The sequence below is a fragment of the Ahaetulla prasina genome, chromosome 6, assembly GCF_028640845.1.
Source record: "Ahaetulla prasina isolate Xishuangbanna chromosome 6, ASM2864084v1, whole genome shotgun sequence".
Classification (NCBI taxonomy): Eukaryota; Metazoa; Chordata; class Lepidosauria; order Squamata; family Colubridae; genus Ahaetulla; species Ahaetulla prasina.
This window is the reverse complement of record NC_080544.1, coordinates 69,674,173-69,694,981: the sequence shown is the minus strand read 5'-3', so window position 1 is coordinate 69,694,981 and position 20,809 is coordinate 69,674,173. Positions and strand designations below refer to the sequence as shown.

General features: G+C 38.1%; 2 protein-coding genes across 5 annotated transcripts; one reads left to right on the top strand and one right to left on the bottom strand.

Annotated features, from left to right (window-relative positions):
* Nucleotides 1-3,891: 3,891 nt before the first annotated feature.
* On the bottom strand, nucleotides 3,892-12,385 carry CEP19 (centrosomal protein 19). The gene is made up of 3 exons (XM_058187202.1): nucleotides 12,281-12,385; nucleotides 10,935-11,155; nucleotides 3,892-7,105 (listed from the first exon to the last, which is right to left on the bottom strand). Exons 1-3 carry the CDS (start codon nucleotides 12,283-12,285, stop codon nucleotides 6,744-6,746), a joined length of 588 nt encoding a protein of 195 aa, XP_058043185.1. The 5' UTR covers nucleotides 12,286-12,385; the 3' UTR covers nucleotides 3,892-6,743.
* Nucleotides 11,450-19,187, top strand: PIGX (phosphatidylinositol glycan anchor biosynthesis class X). Of its 4 annotated transcripts, none has more exons than XM_058187200.1 (7): nucleotides 11,450-11,747; nucleotides 13,276-13,379; nucleotides 13,863-13,920; nucleotides 14,812-14,953; nucleotides 17,775-17,988; nucleotides 18,171-18,271; nucleotides 18,790-19,187. In XM_058187200.1, exons 2-7 carry the CDS (start codon nucleotides 13,307-13,309, stop codon nucleotides 18,937-18,939), a joined length of 738 nt encoding a protein of 245 aa, XP_058043183.1. In that variant the 5' UTR covers nucleotides 11,450-11,747; nucleotides 13,276-13,306; the 3' UTR covers nucleotides 18,940-19,187. The 4 variants fall into 4 exon arrangements, with proteins under 4 accessions (XP_058043183.1, XP_058043184.1, XP_058043182.1 ...); XM_058187201.1 differs by lacking the exon at nucleotides 11,450-11,747 and adding an exon at nucleotides 12,421-12,553; XM_058187199.1 differs by lacking the exon at nucleotides 11,450-11,747 and adding an exon at nucleotides 12,570-12,782.
* The last annotated feature ends 1,622 nt before the right edge of the window (nucleotides 19,188-20,809 follow it).

Here is a 20,809-nt window from a genome sequence, read left to right as displayed (position 1 = left end):
AGAAAGGTCAAAGCTCAGAAAAATCATAAAACCAGCGAGCTCACAGGATCTCGGGCCCTTTTTCTGTTCAGGAACTCAAGCCATGTGATCCTGACCACCATTAAACCATCTTTCCAAGCAGCCTCCATGTTTCCAGTGTCTTTGTCCCCACTTGGAACTGAACCCAGATGGATATTTCTTCCAACAATTGGCACCCCAGATGGGACTCCAAGCTAACCTAACCAATGGACCTGGCCCAGGTAAGCCTCCCTTGCTAGCAACAGACCCATTGAGTCTGTGGGTAAGTTTTCCTGGACCTTGGCCATTTGGAACTAGGTTTTAAAGGGGTTTTGAGTGTTGAGCTCAAAGACTGCTTGGAAAGAAGGTGAGTACCTCTAAATTTTAATTTTTTAAGCATGGAAAAGTATGGGAAATATGTGTATGCCTGCATGTGTGTGAATGAGAGAGCCCTTCTCCCAATCATAGCTGGATCTTGCATCCTCTGTGCATTTCCTAACCGCAGAAAGACCAAAAGTCTGGAGAGCATGGGGGTTTTGCCAGAGCACAGGACCTTCTGTTAGGGAAGGAAGAAGTGTGTGTGTGGGATTCCACCTGAGGAAACAGTCTGATTCCACCTCTTTGAGCAACCTCTAGCCGCACCTCTGCCTACTGCTAGCTCCACCGAGCCATGACCGGTAGGATAGAGAAAGCAAGGGGGGGAAGCCAAATGTGGAACTTTGTGTTTTCGAGGAACGGAAGCTGAGCAAAAGGAAAAGAAGTGTGAAGGGGGAAAAAAGAAATATATAGGAACTATCGGTGTATCTAAAAAGGAAAGCAAAGCCTAAAGTGGAGCATGTGGAGTGAGAGGAGGTGCTCGTACCTGCTGTAGGGGCAGCAAGGTCCTCCGGGATCACTATTTTTTATTGGTGATCTTCAAATAAGAGTTCCCTTAAGGAAGGGGCCCATACTTGACAGAAGGGAGTCGGAGTCCTTCGGATACCTTTTTTCCGAAACTGCGGAGTGCCCGGCTATGACAAAGTGAGCCTCACATTCCGAGGATCATGGGAAGCGTAAGCTCGAGGGTGAGGGAAATCCCCTGAGAGACATGCTTGGGGCCTGGGACGCCAGGCAGGTGCCAGTGTTGACTGGCATGCGAGAATAGAAATTGAAGAAATTGTGTAAAAAAATGGGCTTTGCTAAGAGATAACACCAGGAAGACAAATTTGGCTAAATAAAGGTTCTTAAAAGAAAAGGAAATATATAAATAGGAATGTTTGGGTTTTGTTTTGTTTTGTTTTGTTTGTCTCTTTCTCTGTCTTCTATGGAACCACGTGGTCTGTCTGTTAAGATTTGTGCCTTCCTAATTTAACTGAGATTTATGGAATGATCAGTGTGTGTGTAAATCTCAGAGTTTTGTTTTTCTCTTTGTCCTTGTTTTTTATGTGTGTATGTCTGTCTTTGTGGGCCCTTGAGGTAATTGTAACTGTAAAATGTATCTGATCTCTAGAGACAAGAATTTTAAATTGTTAGGGAAAAAGAAAAACAAAAGGTTGAAACAATGAAAATGGGAAAGAGAGAGAGAAAAAAAGGAAAGAGCCTTTTTCCTGTCTTTGTCCGGCCAACAAAATAGTAAAAAGGACTTTTCATCCTATTTCTGTTTTTTTTTCTCCTCTCTATCTTAAAGTAACAACTCAAGTTTATAAGGAAACATTTTAAGTTCACTTACAAGATAAGTTTATGAGGAAACGTTTTAAGTTCACTTACAAGAGAAAAAAAAAATTCAGTCTTGCATTTACTGTGTATTTAAATGATTTTACCTGTTCATCCTCTTCCTGAAGTATGTGAAGTTTTTTCTTTCTCATCAGTTGTGTCTCCATTTTGTTGAAACTGCATTACCTTTTAGTAACTGCAATATTGATGTGTTGTTTCTTTTCAAACTCTGCCTGCAAGATATCTACCCCCCCCCCAACTTTTTAATCCTGTTACAATGCCTTTCCTGAGAAGATTACCCACAAAAGTGGGGAGGAGATCCTGTTCTAATGTCTTTCAGCCCTGAAAAGATGACTCTGCAACTGTGGAAGCAGAGCACATGGTTCCAGATGCTGCCTCCAGAGGAGACCTTCCATTTGTTGGAGCCAGGAATTGAGTTTGAATCCAGCCCCCACTGAAAGTCATCACAGCAACCAGATTGGAGCAGACCTTTCCAAACCTGACTGACCAACAAGCATGCCACCCAAAAGATATGAAAGAAAGGACCCTGAGATGTATAAGTAAAGACTAAAAGACTCTTTTCAATTCCCAGAAGACAACTGGAAAGACTATGGGGAAGGGTGGAAATTCATTGTAAGGTTTTCTGTCTTGTCTCATTTACATTGTAATCAGTCTAAAGTACTCATGTAAGGATTGTATTTGAGTGGCTACCACAGCAAGTTCTGAACACGTTAGATTTTTGTCTGGTGGGAGGGAAATATGTCCAAAATGTTTGTATTGCCTGTATTGTAAAAGTAGCTGCATACACAGGCACACACAGAGAGACACACCATTCAGAATTAGTCTATTCCCTTCACTTACCTCCACACAAGACTTTTAGGTTGATTTTTGCTCTGTGGCACTAAAAGCCCAAGGAGTCAGATCTCCCTGCTAATTCCATGGGGAGGCATTCCCTCAGGCAATTCCTCTCTTGAAGAGATAGCAGAAAAAGTGATATCCAAAACCCAAGCCCTGACTATGACTCACAAATGATGCTGCCCAGTTGCCCAGTAAAGCAAGATATGTTGCACTGGTGGTCTCATGAGTAGAAGTCCCAGGGCTCATTGTGCGTAATTAAAAAAAAAAAGAAAAGAAAAGGAAAAGCCTGGATTGCACACTGATTAACCTCAATTTGGACTGAAAAAAATCTTGGATAGACTAAAGTAAGAGCTAGGGCAGGTTCCGTAACCAACCCTTGGAAATGAGCAGCCTGTAATTTAAAGGAAAACCATGGCTGTGAAAATTTTGGGATGTGTGCTTGCTTGACCTGACTGGAAGCTCTCAGAAAGTGATATCTAACAGCTGAAATTAATTGGCATAGAAAATTGGATACTGTAAAATTCTTACCAGAACTTTTCCCCTGGCTGCTAGACCTTCATGGTTGAAAGCTTTTGGGAGCCACTGAAGGAATCTTTTTTTCTGTTGTCTCTATCAATGGCTTCCTTTGCATCAGGAAAATTAAAAGCACCCACTGATTTGATCAATTTTAATTTTTGCCAAGAGCATGTTTCAAAACTCACGTTTTGAAAAAAAAAAAAAAAAAAAAAAAAGTAGGGATTGTAGGAATTTAGCACCCACCCCCCTCCTAGAAGAATGAAATATTCTAGGAAATATTTTAAAAAGCAGAATATTATACCTTCCTGGATGAGAAATGGAGAAACATATTTTAAAGACAAAGGAGCTCCCTGCAACTTCCTGACTCCCCCCCACCTTTGTCAATGGGCCATTAAAAGCCTCAGCTAAGCTCACTCATTCTCCCCACCTTTGTCAATGGGCAATTAAGGCTTCAACCAAGCTCACTCAATCCCCCCATGATTTGCAACACAATACAACTGAAACTCACCACATGGCAAGGCTCAAGCAAGCTTGAGAGACAGCCAGCAAGGCTAGCTAAGACTCCCACCCCCTGGGAGTCTGACAACCAATCAGGATACTCTTCCTGTGCCCCAGAAAGGTCAAAGCTCAGAAAAATCATAAAACCAGGGAGCACATCGGATCTCGGCCCTTTTCTGTTCAGGAACTCAAGCCATGTGATCCTGACCACCATTAAACCATCTTTCCAAGCAGCCTCCATGTTTCCAGTGTCTTTGTCCCCACTTGGAACTGAACCCAGATGGATATTTCTTCCAACAGTACTAAGGAAGAGAAACATATAATAATGTGGCTGGACTTAACTCTGCGTTACATCATAAATTGATTTGTTTGGATGTTGGCTTAATTTATCCAGTCATTGTAGTTTGCAAATTATGTGCAAAACATTCAGTTGTGGCTTATTCAATGAAACATAATTAAACGAAGTATGACTTTACATGATTGCATGTAAACATTTTGAGTGTTTCAAAGATAATAGTGTTATAAAATTGAACTTTTAAGCACTTAAAAGCAGGACCAAATTGGCATAATTCCCATTAAATTTACCCTGAATAAAGTTATAGTTTTCTTCAAACAACTTAAATTTTCCCCCAGTAATCTATGTATTATAATTACTGCTATATTCTAAGATTCCTGTTTACAAGTTTACAATAAACCATCAGAATCAATGACACATGTACCCAGCACAAATATGATTGACAAAATCATAAATTGAAACGCCCTTTGTCCAGCAACAATCTTTACAACGAATTAAAAGTTCTGCAAAAAAGTGCTGCCTTAAATACTTCAATGAAGACTGTCAGAGAGGAGACCATTTAGAGAGGGTACTGTATGGAGTTATATCCCTGATTATCATCACCATATATCTAATACCTCACTTGGAACCAATATATGCATTGTCTAGTGCTTCATGTAGATAATAATAATAAAAAAGGATAGTGTTAAATCTTGCTTTATTCCAAATGGGAGAAAATGCAGTCAAATCTGCAGAAAAAAAAATTAACTTAAATTTCAGTTGAAGATTAAAGCACATGCTTTGTTGGAGATCCATTTTGTAAAAGATGTTTGATTATCCAGGTTTCTTGCAGCGGCTGATCAACGGCTGATCAACGAAATTATATTTTGCAATATCAGGAATTGCTGATATTCCTTAGAAAAAATCTTTTTTCAGACCAAGACAATGTCACTAAAAGGTTTTTATTTTTATTTTTTTAGACATCAGAATATATAATTCTTAAGGATAAAATAACCCATTCCCAAATTACTCTGTATCACAAACTATTTTGATAAATAACATAGAAATTCTTTTTAAATGCAAAAATTTGCCCCAAACAGATTTTTAAATGAGAAAACACTGCCCTCTGGAGAACAAATGCTGAATTTTTTTAAAAAAAATCTTGAATATATATAATTACTGAGAAGATATTTGCTAAATATCTACATTAATAACCTACAAAGATATATATTTATATACATATGCCCATAGTATTTAAGTCCCAATTCTCTTAAATAGAATCCATTCAGTTACAAGTCATTAAAAAACTGTTAACATGTAAGATGGCTGAGAATTCTATGGATCAAATTTTTGGTACTTAAAATTAGTTTCTTCCATCTAAGTACAGTATTTTTAATCCCAATATAAATTATTTGAGAATAAAAATCACCTGCTTTTTCCACCACAAAATTGTTTGTTCATATATACTATAGTTTCCTTGTGTCATTATGAATATCTCTGACCATCTAGCAGCTAGCCTCAAAGTATTCACGTGACAGAAGGAAGTTGGTAGATGTGCTCACTTCACTTCTGCCAACTTAGGGAACTACTAGGGCAAACAACTAATTTTTTTCCCCTTCCAGCTGACATGAATATAATTTTAGTAATGGAAAGTGGTTCTAAAATACCAAAATGATCCTTCAAAAAGTTGGTATTTGGGTCCAATAATGCTTTAATGAGATCTTTTTTCTCAATGTGAAAATTCTAATTCAGGAATCCTATATGTCCTGAAATGTGTTGCTTCTTCTTAACTTAAGATGTGGATGAGGAATTGGAATCTGCCCAAAACATACTGAATATGAATGTCAGAAATGAAATTTCAACATCTGAAAAGCAAAAGTTTAGGCGGTAGGTGGAAGAATTGCGTTTAAAAATGAAGTATTTTTTAAAACTGATTTTAGTTCTTCTGAATATTTATTTAGACATTTCCTTTTTTTAGAAAATTCCTTGTTGAGGATGCCTTTTTCTATCTGGAGTTTTCACAATAGATCTTGCCAAATAAATTCTATCCCATTGATGCAATTCATATGCTTTCTGCAAACATATCTATTTTGAATATGAATGCTTGCAGATGTGCTATCATGTACAGTTGGTTCTCTAGTGACACATCTTTTGTTTTCAGCAATTTTGCTTGGTTTCTTAAACAAGGTTCTATTTCAGAAATATTGTTTTGGATCATGCAGTATGCCAATTCACAAGTATAGTAGATGCCATTTTGTGCTCATGCAATGGACAAAATGGCAGCTGCTATTCTGTCTGCAAAAAGTTTAAGTCAATCCTTACTTAATGGATATTTCCTGTACCAATACAATTTTTCTACTCAACACAGTCATGGTCTATACCCGTCATGGCGAACCTATGGAAACTGGTCCCACCGGAAGTTGGCAAACGGGCCGTTTCTGGCCTCTGGAGGACCTCTGGGGGATGGTGGTGGTGGGGAAGGCAATTTTTGCCCTCCCCAGACTCATAGAAAGGCTCTGGAGCAAGGTGAGAGAGAAAAACAGGCCTACTGGGCCATTGTGTGCCGCGAGCGGAGGGTGGGTGGGTGGTCCGCACGCACATGCGCAGGGGCAGGGCACCTAGAATTATGGGTGTGGGAACACGCGTGGGCGACCCCCCCAGCCCCCTCCTGGCACGTGATGGCAAAAAGGTTAGCCATCACTGGCCTATACACACATTTCTGCATATAATTTTAATATGAATATTTCAGAATATTTTCAAATGCCAAGCAAAGAAAAACATGTCAATCATTTTGACAGTACACAATGCTACCGTTCATTGATAACTTTAGATAAATATTGTTACTAAAACAGAAAGTATATATAATTTATAAACTGTTCCTGAAAATCCCCATAAGCTTAGTTTTGCATTAAAATTCATCCTCTGTTTCTGAATCCCACTCACAAGTTTCAAGCTCATTATCTTGTGGAAATTCAACCTCTACATTGTAGATAAAATCTGGGTCCTCTTTTCTTTTTCTGTTCTTTTCAAACAATTCATCCATAATTCTTTTCCTTTGGGCTAGCTCTTCATCGTTCAGTTTATTTAGGTCCTCTTCTGGATCAACGGTTTCATTCTGCTCAATTTGTTTCAAACTCTGGCTCAGAGTTTGTCCTTGCAGGTGGCATCTCAACAAATTGTGTAACTTTTTTAGCTGTGCCAAGGATACCCCTTCTAAATATGTTTTGTGCCGAGGATTATTCTTTAGCTGCTCTGCCGCTTTGCCGCAATCTGTATGAAAGGCCAAAATAATGATTATATTTTTAAAAATCTCTAAAAAAATTATGGAAATGTGCATTAGAAAGGTTTTATATAAAACAAACTTGAAGCCTATTTCTGTCTCACCATTTATGTTTACAAGATATAACACATGGCCATAGTTTAAGATCTACATTGATACAATGTAAATTTGGTGGAATTTTTGAATTATTTCAATGTTTTGTAAATATCCAATGTTTTGTAAAGCAAAGATGTTAAACTTGGGGACAGGCCCATATGTCTATCTGGACCCGTTTCAGTCCGGCTTCAGACCTGGGTACAGCACGGAGACGACTTTGGTCCAACGCGTTGGTTGATGATCTCTGGAGGGCTCGGGACAGGGGTTGTTCCCAGGGGTGAAATCCCAGGGGTGAAATCTAAAAATTTTCCCTACCGGTTCTGTGGGCGTGGCTTAATTGGTGGGCATGGCTTGGTGGTCAGATGACTGGGTGGGCGTGGCCAATAACAATAATAAAAATAATAAACAAAGTATAGAAAAACAATAAGAGGTACCAAAAACCAACTTTCACACTTTACACACAGACAACACAACACAATTGACTCACACACAATGTAAAAGCAGCTGCACTTCACACTTCACACAGCCACAAAAAGCTCAAAAACCAACTTTCACACTTTACACACACACAACACAACACAACTGACTCACACACAATGTAAAAGCAGCTGCACTTCACACTTCACACAGCCACAAAAAGCTCAAAAACCAACTTTTACACTTTACACACACACAACTCACACACACACACAAATACCACATACAGCTTTCTGAGATTTTGTGTGTTTGTGTAGTTAGAGTGAAACACTACAGAAACACACCAAATCTCAGAAAGCTGCACAAATATTTTATTTTATTATTTTATTTTATTTTATTTTATTTTATTGTGGACTTCAATTCCCAGAGTTCCTCAGCCAGACAGCATTAATCAATCAGTGGTGAAATACTGGGGCTTTCGAGCTGTGAGAAAAGTCATGAGGTCGATCAGTAATCAGGTAAGTGTCTTAGACTCTTTTAAAAGGAGTTTTTCTACATGTTTTCTACAGAAAACATATTTTTAAGGTTCTGCTGATGAGGAACTCAGGTGAGATCCCCAGAGTAGCCTCTAATTTTTTATTTTTTTTAAGTTTAAAGGCTGCCGATCTCAACTGAGGGGCGGGATCCTCAAAGGCTTTTTTTTACTTTTAAAGGCCTGTTTCGGCTGAAGCAAAACCGGCTTTTAAAAGTAAAAAAAACAAACCTCTGCAAATGGTGTGGCTCAGCAGAGGCAGGGGGGCCGGGGATTTTTGCTACCGGGCCTCCGAACCGCCATTGCTACTGGATCGCACGATCCCGTCTGATCCGGGAGCATTTCACCCTTGGTTGTTCCTCTGTCCTGGTCCTATTAGATCTATCAACGGCGTTCGATACCATCGACCATGGTATCTTGCTCGGCGGTTGGGGGGTTTGGGAGTGGGGGGCACCTTTTTTCGGTGGTTCTCCTCCTATCTCTCCAACCGCAGACGGTGTGGGCAGGAGGGCAGAGATCGACCGCAAGGCACTTCACGTGTGGGGTGCCACAAGGGTTGGTTCTCTCGCCTCTTCTGTTCAACATCTATATGAAGCCGCTGGGGAGATCATCTGTGGTTTTGGGGTAAGTTGTCATCTTTATGCTGCTGACACTCAGCTATATATTTCCACCCCGAACCACCCCAATGAAGCCGTCGAAGTGATGTCCTTGAGGCCGTACGGATCTGGATGGGGAGGAACAGACTTCGACTCAACCCATCCAAGACCGAGTGGCTTTGGATACCAGCGTCCCGGTACAGTCAGCTAGTTCCATCGCTGAATGTGGGTGGTGAGTCGTTGCACCCCAGCGAGATGGTGCGCAACTTGGGCGTTCTCCTGGACGTATGGCTGTCGTTAGAAGAGCATTTGACGGCTGTTGCCAGGGGAGCTTTTTATCAGGTTTGCCTGATTCGCCAGTTGCGTCCCTTCCTGGACTGGGACTCTTTATGCACGGTCACTCATGCCCTCGTTACCTCCTGCCTGGACTATTGCAATGCTTTCTACATGGGGCTCCCCTTGAAGAGCACCAGGAGGCTTCAACTGGTCCAGAATGCGGCTGCGTGGGGGATAGAGGGAGCGTCCCGTAGCTTCCATATAACACCTCTCCTGTGCAAGCTGCACTGGTTACCGGTGGTCTTCCAGGTGTAATTCAAGGTGTTGGTTATCACCTTTAAAGCGCTCCATGGCTTGGGACCGGGATATTTACGGGATCGCCTACTGCCACAAACAGCCTCCCATCGACCTGTGCGCTCTCACAGGGAGGGCCTCCTCAGGGTGCCGTCAGCCAAACAATATCGGCTGGCGGCCCCCAGGGGGACGGCCTTCTCGGTGGGGGCTCCTGCCCTGTGGAATGAGCTACCTTTGGGGCTATGCCAACTCCCTGACCTCTGGACCTTTAAGCGCGAGCTCAAGACTTTTTTATTTCATCGGGCAGGGCTGGCCTAATTGCAATTTTAACATGGGTGGTTTTATAAGGGTTTATTAATATAAACCCTCTCTATATAATATAAGCTCTCTACATGGGGCTCCCCTTGAAGTGCACTCGGAGGCTTCAGTTAGTCCAGAATGCAGCTGCGCGGGTGATAGAAGGAGCTCCGCGTAGCTCCCATATAACACCGCTCCTGCGCAGACTGCACTGGCTACCTGTGGCCTTTCGAGTGCACTTTAAGGTGTTGGTTACTACCTTTAAAGCGCTCCATGGCTTAGGGCCTGGGTACTTACGGGACCGCCTGCTGTTACCACATGCCTCCCACCGACCCGTACGCTCTCACAGAGAGGGACTTCTCAGTGCCGTCCGCCAAGCAATGTCGGCTGGCGGCCCCAGGAAGGTCCTTCTCTGTGGGGCTCCACACTCTGGAACGAACTTCCCCGGGTTTCGCCAAATACCTGACCTTGGACATTCCGTCGCGAACTGAAGACACATCTTTTTATTCGCGCGGGGCTGGCTTAAATTGATTTTAACAAATTTTTAAATTCTTAGTAATTAATTTTAAATGGGTTTTTTTAGCTTATTATATATTTTATTTCTCAGGCCAATTTTAAAATAAGTTTTTTAACTGCATTTTAAATTTGTATATTGTACCGTATGTTTTATTCTTGCCTGTACACCGCCCTGAGTCCTTCGGGAGAAGGGCGGTATAGAAATCAAATAAATAAATAAATAAAATAAATAATCTCATTTTGGAGTTTTAAAATTTGGCCTATTTGAATTAGATTTTTAAAACTATTTTTAATGTATGTAATGTGTTTATTTTACCTTGGCTGTAAACCGCCCTGAGTCTTCGGAGAAGGGCGGTATAGAAATATGAAAAATAAATAAATAAATAAATAAATAAATAAATAAATATGAAGCTATTACAGCAACAGCCCTGCAGCTTTGAAAATATTTGACATGGCAAAATCTTGAGCAAAAAATTCAGACAGCTGTTCCATGATTGACCTTTCTAAATTGTTCCCAAATCTTTAGAATTAATGGCCCAAATGTACTGAGAACAAGCTAGGTCAGTCCCAATGCTCTACGATTTTAAACAGCTAATTTCTTTTAGAAATGGGATCATACCATGTACATTCATATTGTCTTAATCTACCGGTCTTATAAATATAGATAATAAAATCATATTTATAAAATGAAGCGAGCGAAGTAGGGGAAGTCAATGAAACAATTCCATTCCCAAATGAACGCTATATGTGCATGGGAAAATAAAAGTGATAAGTTTGAAATATGTCATACTGTACCTGAGAATTTGGTAAAATCTCGGATAGGCATGATGCGCTTGCGCAGATTCTTCTTACACTGATCTTCATAGATCAAAACGATAGATGGAGGCTGTAACTGGATGCCACACTTTTTGGCAACATAAGCCATCCCAGCTTTTGCTGTAAAGCTCAGCCAGGACAGAGCCCAGCCATTTAGTTTTCTTCTGAGGAAACTATACTCGGGATAGGGCAGCGCTGCACTTAAAAAGAACACCGCGCGAGTTTTAGCGGTTTACTGGAGCATTCCGCGTAGCGTCCTTCGTCGGGAAGTTAAAGGGCCAGGCCGGCAAGCAGAGGGCTTCCTGCGGGGGCCTCATCCAGCACTGCTCGAAGTTGCAATCCTTCTGCCGTGTGGTCGGGTTATTAATTAAAAACCCGGTCTGCTCTTTTTCCGTAGTGACAAGGAAGGCCGAGCGCGCGAGAAAGGAGAGGGTAGGATAGGATGCGTCGCAGCGAGGAGAGGCTGCTGTCAGGCCAGCCAGATCCCAGCAGGACGCAGGGCGGTTGCCTACTCGAAAGAAGGCGCTGTTCAAGGCGGATGAAAGCACTGCTTTCCACTCTTTGACTTGGAAGACTCGCTGAGCCTGCCGTAGCGCAGCCCGGCTTCCGCTACAGCCGCCCCCGCGGATTGAAATTTCTCGCTCTGCTTTCTGAAAGCGTTTAGGGATGCGGGGCTCCCTGTAAAGAGACGGAGAGACTGGAGCGGCGCCACCCCCACCCCCCGGCACCAAGAATCGCCGCTGGGAGGAGCAAATGACGGCCCTTTGGTGGCGGCAGGAATTTCGTTTGCAGGTGCTTGGAAGCACGCAAGCGTTTATTTTCATGTTAGGAACGGCAGTTCCGCGTTTGGTCGGAGGAGTCTAATTTTGAGACTCGAGTCGCGAACCTTTAGGAGCTCAAATGGTAGTCGTTTCCGGGTTCTTTAACGCGGATCACCTAAATCAGGGGTCTCTAACCTTGGTCACTTTAAGACTTGTGGACTTCAACCCCCAGAGTTCCTCAGCCAGCAAAGCTGGCTGAGGAACTCTGGGAGTTGAAGTCCACAAGTCTTAAAGTGGCCAAGGTTGGAGACTCCTGCCCTAAATTGTGAAAGAGCGCGCAGTTTTTTAAACTCCAGAACTCCTCAGACACAGAAGAGATTCTGTAATGTTCAAAAGGCTTGTATATCGTTAGCAGTTTGTGCCCTTTGGGTTGATCCTAGTAGCGCTATGCAGCTGTATTTTTTAAAAAAAACTAGAGTGACAAAACTAATTTGTATTGCAGTCAACAGCTGGGTTAACTCAAAGTAGCAGAATCTGCTAGCCCTTAAAAGATGCAGCAGTTACCTCATCCCACCGCACTTCGCTCTTCCTTTTTCTCTCCCGTCGCTCAGATTTAGAGCGATTTTCTCCGCTCATCGCTTTAAATGCAGCAAGGCGTAGCTATCGAATCTGGTCCTCTGCATTGCTGTCTTAAGAACTGGCCTGTGATGAAGGAAAACTTGCAAAGATTTGTGACGCCACCTGGAGTCTTCTTTACAAGTCGCTTTTGCCTTTTGCCTCCGGGGGTTACTTGGGTAGTGGGAAACAAACGTTTCCGCAGATATTATTTTATCTATGGTATGTTTTTCCGTCTGGCGGAGGTGGGACAGTCCTAAGGAGGGGACTTAGTTGTAAACGGAAGAGAGAGCGCCTGTAAGAAGTAGGGAGGATTTTAACAGTAATGTCGAGGTTGCGTTATTGTTCTTTTGTTGAAAGGAAACGGTAGATAAAGTGCTTTCCCTCCACTGCCTCTTCCCTCACATGTCGGAAGGACTAGAGAGCACGGGCTGAGCCTTAGACACGGCAGGTTAGTCGGGAATTGTGCAGACTGATAAATTAGGTGCCTATTTTGATACTGTACTGTGCTTGTGGCAATTATCTGCTGTGGATTTTGTACTGCTCAAACATTATAAGAGTTGTACCAGCGTTTTTGAGATATGAGTCAAAGTCTCAAAATTCAGAAGCATTTTTACTACATATATACAAATGAAGAGCACATGATTGAATTTGATGTATTTATATATAAATGATTTCATATACAGTGTGAGATGCCATAAATTTATGTATGATGAAATGCACACAAGCAGTTTATAACTTTAAAATTCTATCATCAAAGAGTGCCTGTACTGGACATTTTTGAAGTTTTATAAGGCCAATAGATAGGAAGAGCTATAGAATTTAAGAATTTACCTTACATGGAATTAATTCTTATTGTCATTTGCATAATTATGTAACAAAATAATCTGTGCTATAAAAATATTCTGTACATTTGTTATAATGTTATTTTTTTTGTCTTGCAGGTTTAATTTGAAATGTACCAGTAGAAGAAAAATGTATTCTTTTAATTGGGATATTCTCTCCTTTATGAAATTTTTTAGTCTATGTATAATGCCAGAGGTTTTATGTAAGTTACAATTTGAATAAGAATAGCTACCTCAACAATGGCAACCTCTAAGTATGTCTCCAGTTTTTTGGCAGTCCCAGGCTTGTTAGCAAACTAGGTCTTGAGGGCCTTCTACAAAATGGAAAGGAAGAGCAAAACTTCTCTTGTTGTGGGAAAAATGTGGCAGTCCAGCCAGAAAACTTCTATTTATATTGGAAATTGGGGCTGCTAGAAATTTGGGGACAAGACATTTTTGCATTCTACAGTAGGCTGGACTAAAACAATTTGCAACCACTAAGTTAAAGGACTGTTATCTGCCATGACTTCAAGAAAGAAATATTTTTATATTTATCACAGGATCAATTTCATTTCTGTTCTGGATTAAGAACATAAGAATATTGAAATTTTGAAAGTGTTATAATTCTGTATTATGCTATTTACAAATGATCATCTATTGTTGAAAACAGTAAAGTCTTTTCTGGTTTTCATTTCTGGTCTTAATAGTTGCACAGAACACATGCCCTGAGATCACGCAACAGTTTTTGAAAGATGGCTTTCACAGGTAAGTTATGACAATTAAATATTGATCAGTGTCTTTTATCAGTGTTTCAGTAAGGTCTGAATCCATCATTTTGCATTTTTCTAATTATATCTGATAAGCAAATACATTTTTATTCATTTTTTTAGCTGGGGCACACAATTTACTTGGCTATTCAAGCAGCTTTTACATAATTGGGAACAGTCTCTTTGAATTAATCTTTAATATTTTAATTCTATGAATTCAATTTCATTTTAAATCTGTATGCTTACAATTCTGAGGAATTTTTCTTTTGTTATCTCAGAATGATTTTGGATAGAAAAGCTTGTGTACTTTTAAAAAACAGTTAAATGAGCAATTGAATGATGTTGAAATATATTTTTGGTACATATGGACATGAGGTGCGATAATTGGTAATACTAATAAATCTTTATTCATGTAAATTCAGTCTGCTTAATCCGATGGATATGTATGGAGCTCAGTTTACAAGTACAGTTTACAATATAGTAGTTACATTAAAGCAATACAAAATTTATTGGGCTGCGAAAATCTCAGCTTTAGGTCCAGTCATTTACATTAAATTCTGTGATGTGAGTTTAGATGATAATGAATGAAAGCTTTGCTTAAACATTATCATGAAGAAGTGAGTTCATTAAATTAAGTGAGACTTAGTGTTATGTCTACATTATTAAATTTATAGGCCACCCATTTAGCCAAAGGTGACTTGACGCTGCTTACATGAAAAACATTAAAACAATAAATAGAAAAAAAACCTGGTGATTAAATTTACAATTGCAGATTTACAATATTTAAAACTTCTTTACAGAGAGATATATAACTGGTATGTTTGGAGATGCTTTACATTCTCTGCAAATCTATTAAAATCCTTTTTCTTTGCTTTCTTCTTTATGGTAGAGATCTCTTGATTAGGGTAGATTTTGGTATAGCTGATGAAGGCCTAGAAAGTTGCAGGCTGGCAATTAGAATACATCTTCCAAGAGGATTATATGTGGATCCCTATGAATTGAAATCTTTACAACAGCATAATCTCACTGAGGTATGATTTTTCGGTGATATCAAGATCAATTTTGCATTGGATATAGCACAAAACAATTAGCAATAAATATATAATATTTCTGAAAATATTGAAAGGTAGAACGAAATGTTATTTTTTATGCTTTTTATGAAGTTTTGGGAAAAAATTAAATACATTTTCAGCACTCTTCTACTTTCTATATTCTTTTTTCTAATGCATAAAAATATTTTATATTATTTTGTGGCTCCTATACCCATCATGTTGATCAACAATGTAGTATGTAGGATAGCTTTATCAGAAAAAAAATCAAATTAGGAAGAATTCAATTATAAATCTGAAAATATACTAAAGGTAAAGTTCCAAGTAAAAAACAATATAGTGAAATGGGCATTTTAAAATTACTTTTAATCATTTTTAAAAAAGAAAAAAGCAAGAAAAAAAAGAATAAGTGATGCAAAAAATATGTCAATAAGTTGGCAAAGAATTTATAGAAGATGTACAATTAGCACTACATATATCACTGATGAAAAATTAACTAAAAAATGTATTTTCTTTAAAGTTATTTTTGGTAAGAAAAAGAATTTAATGGTCTTTTTCACTCTCTGGACCAACCATACGAGTTCCACTACTGGTATTTTGTTAATTCCATAAAAAAGGAAAGAGAAATGGCAAACTGTCGATTTATGTAAATCAAAAAAACTTAGGAGTAAAATTCTAACTTTAACAAGACTCAAAACAGAGAAGTTGTGAATCTCTTTCAAACTTCAAGCTATATTAGTGGGCAAGCTATAATGGCTAATAGAATGGATTAAATTCCCAAACATAACATTAATACTATATAGGAAGTTGCCAGTGGTGGATTGCTACTGGTTTGCCACGGATCGGGTGAACCAGTAGCGGCAGCGGCAGGAGGCTCTGCCCACCTGCCTGGACGCTTCTGCACATGCGAGCATGTACCTGTGAGCGAACTAGTAGCAACTGGTTTTGAAACCTGCCCCTAAAGTTGCTGATCTAGCTAATGGGCTTCATAGATAATCATGTTACAGTTACTGGGATACCAAAAAGGAGAAAAACTGAAAAGGACACTATAAAATGAAACTTGATAAAAGTACAACCTTATGAGAAAAACAGCCTTAGGCATGACCCCAGCTGTGTGACTTTGGGCCAGTCACTTTCTCTCATCTCTAGGAAGGAGGCAATGGCACACCGTTTTTGAAAAAAATTGGCAATTTTACATATGAACAAATATTTAAAATTACCTCATTTTATAATTTAAAAGAAAACTGTTGTGAAGTGTTTTATAAATGGCATAAAACATTAATAATTGCCAAGATAAATTATATTATAATTAATGCTGGAAATGCCATGAGACAAGGAACATTTTACCATATCTGATAGACATGTACAGAACCTCAAAATACTAGAAAAAATACATAGTACTATTCAGGAAATTTTAGAAATCAAAATTGAATTAAAACCACTTTTCTTTTTCACTATGGGTAGGCATAATTCCAAGATACAAAAAAAAAGTGGGGGGAGGGAATCACAATTTACTAAGATACACATTCATGTTGCAAGAATAAACCTAACACAATACTAGAAAAGATATATATTACCAATGGTACAAGGCTGGGAATTTAACCTCAAAGAAAATGGAGAAATTAACAGCATATACATTCATAATAGAAGTTCGACCAAATTTATAAGGGAATGGCTTCCATAGGTATTAACATTTCACACAAATTTAAGCATTAGAGTATGGTTTTTAAGGGGAAACAGAACTGATCAAAAAACTGAAATCAGAAATGCATAAAATTAATGTCTGAAAGATCTATATCCTGACTCTTTTCAGAAGAAAAAGAATTTCATTTAAAAAGTGGTACAGTATCCATATCTTAATAGTAGTAATTCCTGTCTGGTATTATTGGAACTGGGATTAAAGCATTAGGCAGAAGTGATTCTCAAATATCCCCTCCATTTTCTATACCTAAAGACTTCTGAAAGTGAAAGTACTTTCAAAGTAGTACTTTGTCATTTTGATAATGACTTGAGGATTTGGAATTTAAGTCCATGCCAGCTACTGTTACTATAAGGCTTTGCAGTAATTCAGCAATTGGATGCAATCTCTATATCAATTTTACTGATTTTATTGCTTATAACAAAAGACCATCACAAATATTCAGTACAGGTAGTCCTTGACTTACAACAGTTCTTTTAGTGACTGTACAAAGTTACAATGACACTGAAAAAGTGACTTATTGCTGTTTTTTACATGACTGTAGCAGAATCTCCATGATCACATGAACAAAATTCAGACACTTGGCAACTGACTCATATTTATGACAGTTGCTGGGGTCCTGTGATTTCATTTTGCAACCTTCTGACAAGCAAAGTCTGTTCAAAGTTACAAAGGCACTGAAACAAGTGACCTTATGACCATTTTTCACTTAGCAGCATCCCCATACTAAGTTGATCAGAATTTAGGCACTTGGCAATTCTTGTATTTATGACTACATGTGATCATCATCATCCTCAGCTACTTTCCAAAAGACAAAGTCAATGGGGGAAGCCAGACTTGCTTAATGATTACATGATTCACTTAACAATTGGATTGATTCACTTAACTGTGGCAAAAAAAATCCTAAAATGGAGCAAAATTCAACTGCCTTGCTTAGCAATGGAAATTTTGGCCTCAATAGTGGGACTACCTGTATAGGAATAATAGGGTTAACTTTGAGACTTTTCAGTAAGATGGTACCTTTCCATTAATAGGATTCTAATATAAATTAGATATTATTATAAATTATGTCATTTTCATTATACATCTGTTCTTTTTCCATAGGCATTGGTGATTGCAGATGAAGTAGATTTAGAAGTTCCTGAGTATTTAGCAACTGATTCTTCTGTTCTCATTTACATGAGACCTGATCCTAAGTGCACTACCTGTTTTAAAGCATTATTACCACTGCACTGCCGGTATTATCGACCTTCAGAAAGTAATGAAAAAATCCCTGTTGTCTTGCAGAATCCAGAAATAATGATCCATTGCCAAAAATGTACGTGATTATTATTGAAAAGGAATTTAAAAGAGGCAGTTTTGATTCAAAAAAACTTGGGGAGAAACTGTTACATACTAAAGGAAGCATTAGGGAAGTAAAGTAAAGTAATACTTACAGTCTAAGAATAATCTGTTCTCTGAGTGCTGCATTTAAATTATCTTTCGTTTTTGTTCTCTTAGCTTTTTTTTCAGTGGACTGTCTGAAAGAAACTGAAATAGAAGCTCCATGTTCCCAGAATAATCTAGATGTATGCTATTGGAAGAGCATGAAATATAAAATGGTACATTCATATTTCTTCAATGCTTTGGTTTTTCTTCAAATATATACTTCTATAATTATTTTGAAATGTTTATTTTATTCTAATGCCATTCCATACATAGTTCTAGCAGATTAAAAAAAGTTGCTTATAAATCTAAATTTTACTAAAATGATTAAATTTTATTAACCCAATAGGTGTTTCACTAATTGACTAGATAACATTATCAGTGCTAGTGAACACAGTCTTACATATGAAACATATTATTTAAAGTATTAAACATAACTTTGAGTTCAAAATAAAAAGATAAATATTTTCATCCAATCACACTTTAAATTATTCTACTGCTGTGGAGCAGAATTCTTAATGCTGCAGCCATTTATATTTAGAAATAAAGCTCAATGGCAATCGTATCTGAATAATTTTATACAAATTTATACCATAAAAGAGTTTATTGCAAGGAACTCTTGAAAATATTTGTTATATACTTTGAATAAAAAAATTATCTTACTGATCTTCTAATTTGCAATTCTTTTTTTTAGCTAAGTAAAGAATTGGAACTGCAGGTACCAGTTGGACTCAAATATCACCTTGTCTTGGTTTGTGCAATAACACTTATTACCACAGGACTATGTTCCAGTTTTATCCTTTCAGCTTTATGCAGATATGGGCCCATTCATTGCTCAATGTGATATTAAACAAGTTTTTATTATTGAAATCATGGAAAGGCTGTCAAACTGTCCAAATTATAGATAAGAAAAGAGCAAGCTTGATCATGTACCATAACTTTCCCTTTTTCAGGATGAGTTATTCCCAACTTGGCCTTTTGGGTCTCTCAACAACTCATTCATCACTACTGTAGTCAAGTTCTGCTCTTTGCTTCCATTTTTCTCAACTTTATGGACAAAGTTTAGTTTCAATAAATATGACCAAATTATAATTTGAGCGTAGTCATTTGAGTCTGGCTGATTTATTCTATGATCTATTCATTTGTTTCCTTGGCTGTATAGGTAGTCTTAACAACTGTGGCAAGGAAGGTCATAAAATGGGATAAAACTCACTTAACAAGTCTCACTTAGCAACAGAAATTTGGGGCTCAGTTGTGGTTGTAAGTTGAGGACTATGTGATTTTTGAAGAATTTTGTCCAACAAAATTCATAGTTTTATCCTGCTTCTTTAAAGTCCAGCTTTTGTTTCCATAGTGTTATAGGAAATGCTTCCATAGTTGTAATGACTGACTATAGACAGGAATATTTTTTTCAAACATTGAAAAAATGCTAAATATAAATCTTTAACTTTGAAAACGCAGTGAAATAGAAAATTGCTGCATTCCTGGAAAAATTAAACAGTTTCGCATGTTCTCAGTTTTTCTGTCCATATCACTAGAGATAGTGCTAGTATGTGCCATTTGTAAGAATTATAGAAAATACTGATTATTTATACATTTTTATACAGAAGAGTATGTCTTCAAATGTTCTTACAAATACTATTCAGTTTTCAATCTAAATTCATGCAATTTAATTACTTTTTACATCTGTCTAAAATGAGTCCCCTCTATAACATAATAACAACAACAACAACAGAGTTGGAAGGAACCTTGGAGGTCTTCTAGTCCAACACCCTGCCCAGGCAGGAAACTCTACACCATTTCAGACAAATGGTTATCCAACATTTTCTTTAAAAATTCCAGTGTTGGAGCATTTACAACTTCTGCAGGCAAGTTGTTCCACTGATTAATTGTTCTGTCAGGAAATTTCTCCTTAGTTCTAAGTTGCATCTCTCCTTGATTAGTTTCCACCCATTGCTTCTTGTTCTACCCTCAGATGCTTTGGAGAATAGTTTGACTCCCTCTTCTTTGTGGCAACCCCTGAGATATTGGAACACTGCTATCATGTCTCCCCTAGTCCTTCTTTTCATTAAACTAGGCATACCGAGTTCTAGGCATACCGAGTTTAAAAAATAAATATTATTTTTTTAAAAACCTTATCATGTGATATCTTTCATCACTGGATAACAAATTGCTTGAATATTGAGTCTTTTGTTCTTTCTACAACATGCTCTGTGATAACTGAGGCAAAGCTACAGCTATTGCACTACTTCAAGATCTATTTGAACAATGTTCTGTATTTGCTTGGAGTGTTTTTTGTCCCCGAATTAACTACTTATAAGAAGTTGAAGCATTTAATGAAACATCAGCTTTAAATCTGTTTATATTATCCATGGATCCAAATTTTTTTTTAGGATTTTATTGGCTGAAATCTGCTGGAAATGAATATAGCAATTTGCACTTACTAGAAAATGAATATAAATATACAATTATAAATAACTCTTCTGTACAACATTTAGGCTGCATTCACAGGCACTCTGCCAGTATATCAATATTGTAAGTTCTTATGCTTCTTTTTTAGAGTTGGCATGCACAATAATTAGGGAAAGGCATATGTACAACCTCAGTTTCATAGAGAATTCAGTTTCAGTTTTTTATGTCCTCATAAATCACCAGGTCTGGTGATAAAGTCTAATGAACCATTCTTGAAAAGAACATTTTTTCTTACATTTGTT

What these genes read in the sequence shown, in the direction of transcription:
- CEP19 (XM_058187202.1), bottom strand. An exon ending in AGATTTTACCAAATTCTCAG is followed by an intron (nt 7,106 to 10,934) that starts GTACAGTATGAC and finishes CCTTTCATACAG; the next exon opens with ATTGCGGCAAAGCGGCAGAG.
- PIGX (XM_058187198.1), top strand. Translation starts at nt 13,253, where the DNA reads ATGTTATTTTTTTTGTCTTGCAGGTTTAATTTGAAATGTACCAGTAGA. An exon ending in AACAGCATAATCTCACTGAG is followed by an intron (nt 14,954 to 17,774) that starts GTATGATTTTTC and finishes CTTTTTCCATAG; the next exon opens with GCATTGGTGATTGCAGATGA. An exon ending in AATGATCCATTGCCAAAAAT is followed by an intron (nt 17,989 to 18,170) that starts GTACGTGATTAT and finishes TTGTTCTCTTAG; the next exon opens with CTTTTTTTTCAGTGGACTGT.